This window comes from Equus quagga, chromosome 13 (genome assembly GCF_021613505.1).
Source record: "Equus quagga isolate Etosha38 chromosome 13, UCLA_HA_Equagga_1.0, whole genome shotgun sequence".
Taxonomy (NCBI): domain Eukaryota; kingdom Metazoa; phylum Chordata; class Mammalia; order Perissodactyla; family Equidae; genus Equus; species Equus quagga.
The window spans coordinates 34,658,742-34,661,108 of record NC_060279.1 but is presented as its reverse complement, the minus strand read 5'-3'; the positions used below and the strand labels follow the sequence as shown (position 1 = coordinate 34,661,108).

The window sequence follows — 2,367 nt, the reverse complement described above, 5'->3', positions numbered from 1 at the left end:
ACAAACATCTGAAATTTGAAAATCACTGAACTGCACCTTATTTCTAGAGAGAAGGTACACCTTTTTCAGGCTCTGGTCTCAAGCTGCACGTGGCTCCAGCAGATAGTATTCAGGTTGCATTAAAACTAAAAGCCAGGCAGCACTTGCTCTAGTTCGGTATCCCATGTAGAAAAGCACTGAATGCTTGATTTCTCATCTATGGCAACTGACAATCTCCAAGGTCACCATATCCTCAGCCCCAAAATTGGCTTGCCTTCCTCGCCTTCACTTCAGTATCCCTGCCCTCTTTAACTGCCTCCTCACAGCCTCCTTGATCTCCTTGTTGCGCAAGCTGTAGATAAAGGGATTGAGGAAGGGCGTGAGCACAGAGTAGACCACTGCCAGAGCCCTGTCGTAGTCCAGTGAGTAGCTCTTCTTCAGCCGCACATACATGAAGAGGATGCTGCCATAGAAGATAAGAACCACAGTGAGGTGGGAGGCACACGTGGAGAAGGCTTTCCTCTTGCCCGCAGCCGAAGGAATCCTGAGCACTGTGAAGATGATCTGCACATAGGAGCTGAGGATCAACAAGAAGGTGGCCAGGATCTTGCAGGAGTTGATAACAAAGTCCACTAAGACATTGATAGATGTGTCAGTACAAGCCAAGCTCAGCACAGGAGGAAAATCACAAAAGATGTGCTGAATGTGATTGGGGCCACAGAAAGGGAGGCGAGAGACCAAGGAAATTTCAGCCACTGGCCCAGCCAAGCCTCCCAACCAACAACCAACAGCAATCTTGGCACAGAGTTCTGGAGTCATGAGGGTGGGGTAGTGGAGGGGCTGGCAGATGGCTAAGTACCTGTCATAAGCCATAGCTGTGAGGAGATAGCACTCAGTAGCCCCAAGAGAGTGAAAGAAATAGATCTGCAGGAGACATCCAGAGAAAGAAATGGTCTTCTTCTCACTGAGCAAGTTTGACAGCATCTTGGGGATGGTGGTAGCTGTGTAGCCAAGTTCCAATAAGGAGAGAATGCTGACAAATTTGTACATGGGTATGTGGAGCAGGGAGTCCAGGCAGACCAACAGGAATATCAGCAGGTTTCCCAGGATAGTAGTGAGGTAAATTAGAAGTAACAAGAGAAAGAGATAAACCTGGACACCCTGAAGATGGGGAAAGCCCAAGATGATAAACTCTGTTACCTGGCTCCAATTCCCCCTGTCCATTGCTCACCATTCATGTTCCTGTAATGTGAAGTATGGAAGGATGAGGAAGAAAGCTGAGCTATGGAAGTTCTAACAAGAAGGAAAACCTCAAAATACTTTTGTCTCCCCCCTCCCAGAGTAACGTGCTCCCAGTGAATGCTTTAGGAAGCCAGGGTTTCAATCCCTCCTTCCCACTATTAACAGCCTCCTTCAGAGTATCCACTCTTACAATTAGACTTAAAATGACTTCTGATTACACAGCTGTATTGTGGCCCCTACAATCTATTCTGTAACTCAATTGCCTTGCGTAATGGAATCCATATAGGTTTTAGAAATTTAAATATTCCTCGTCAAAGGTTTGTATTATCATTTATACATATTCGTTGTCTAAGATATAAATTGCTATTTATATTGATAAAATATTGCTAATATACTGGACCGAGAACATATAATTTGTATTATAGTTTCAAATTTTTAATTTCATTTTCTTCTTCAGCTCTCTGTCTACCAAAGAATCAATCCTTTTACTTCCAGCTCCTTTCCATTTCCTCATGGGGACCCAGATCTACCAGCTTCTTCGAGGGGCACATAGGGCAGAGTTTCGACCTCTTTTGGACACTGGTGAGAATCCTAGTCAGGGCTAAGGGTGTCTGATAAGTAAAAGAGCCACAGAAAGCCAGGAGGCCCATCTATGTGTCTGCATTTCTGCTCCAAACTGTGGCCACACATCAATCTTTCCTCCCACTTTTCCCCTCCACCAACTTCAAGTGCACTTTTCCGATTTATTGCCTTACAGAGGGTAAATATTTATATCCCACTGTGTGGAGGTCAATGTAACAAAAATTTATGGAACATCTTCTGCATTAAATGCATTATATTTAGAGGAGGGGTTAACCAGATAAATAAAATATGGCACCTCAAGATAAGAAACTAATATTCTAATAGAGAAAATAGAGAAGCTACTAATTGCTATACAGCTCCTTATTGGAACATTTCATCAGTGTAGAAACATGCTATTGTTTTCAGTTATTAAACAAATAAAAAACAAGCCTCCCCAAATTCTTTCTCTTGATTCACTTATCCCACAGCTCCTGCTCCATTTCCTCCTTCATCCTCACAACAAAACTCCTCCAAAGACTTACCTATACTCACGGTCTCTAATTCATCTTTTCCCGTTCCCTCTTA

At 43.5% G+C, this 2,367-nt stretch overlaps 1 protein-coding gene across 1 annotated transcript; it reads right to left on the bottom strand.

Annotated features, from left to right (window-relative positions):
* Window positions 1–264: 264 nt before the first annotated feature.
* On the bottom strand, window positions 265–1,203 carry LOC124251119 (olfactory receptor 6N1). The gene has a single exon (XM_046683623.1). The coding sequence runs from the start codon at window positions 1,201–1,203 to the stop codon at window positions 265–267; it is 939 nt and encodes a 312-aa protein (XP_046539579.1).
* Window positions 1,204–2,367: the final 1,164 nt, after the last annotated feature.

Coding starts and splice junctions, on each gene's coding strand:
- LOC124251119 (XM_046683623.1), bottom strand. CDS start 1,203: ATGGACAGGGGGAATTGGAGCCAGGTAACAGAGTTTATCATCTTGGGC.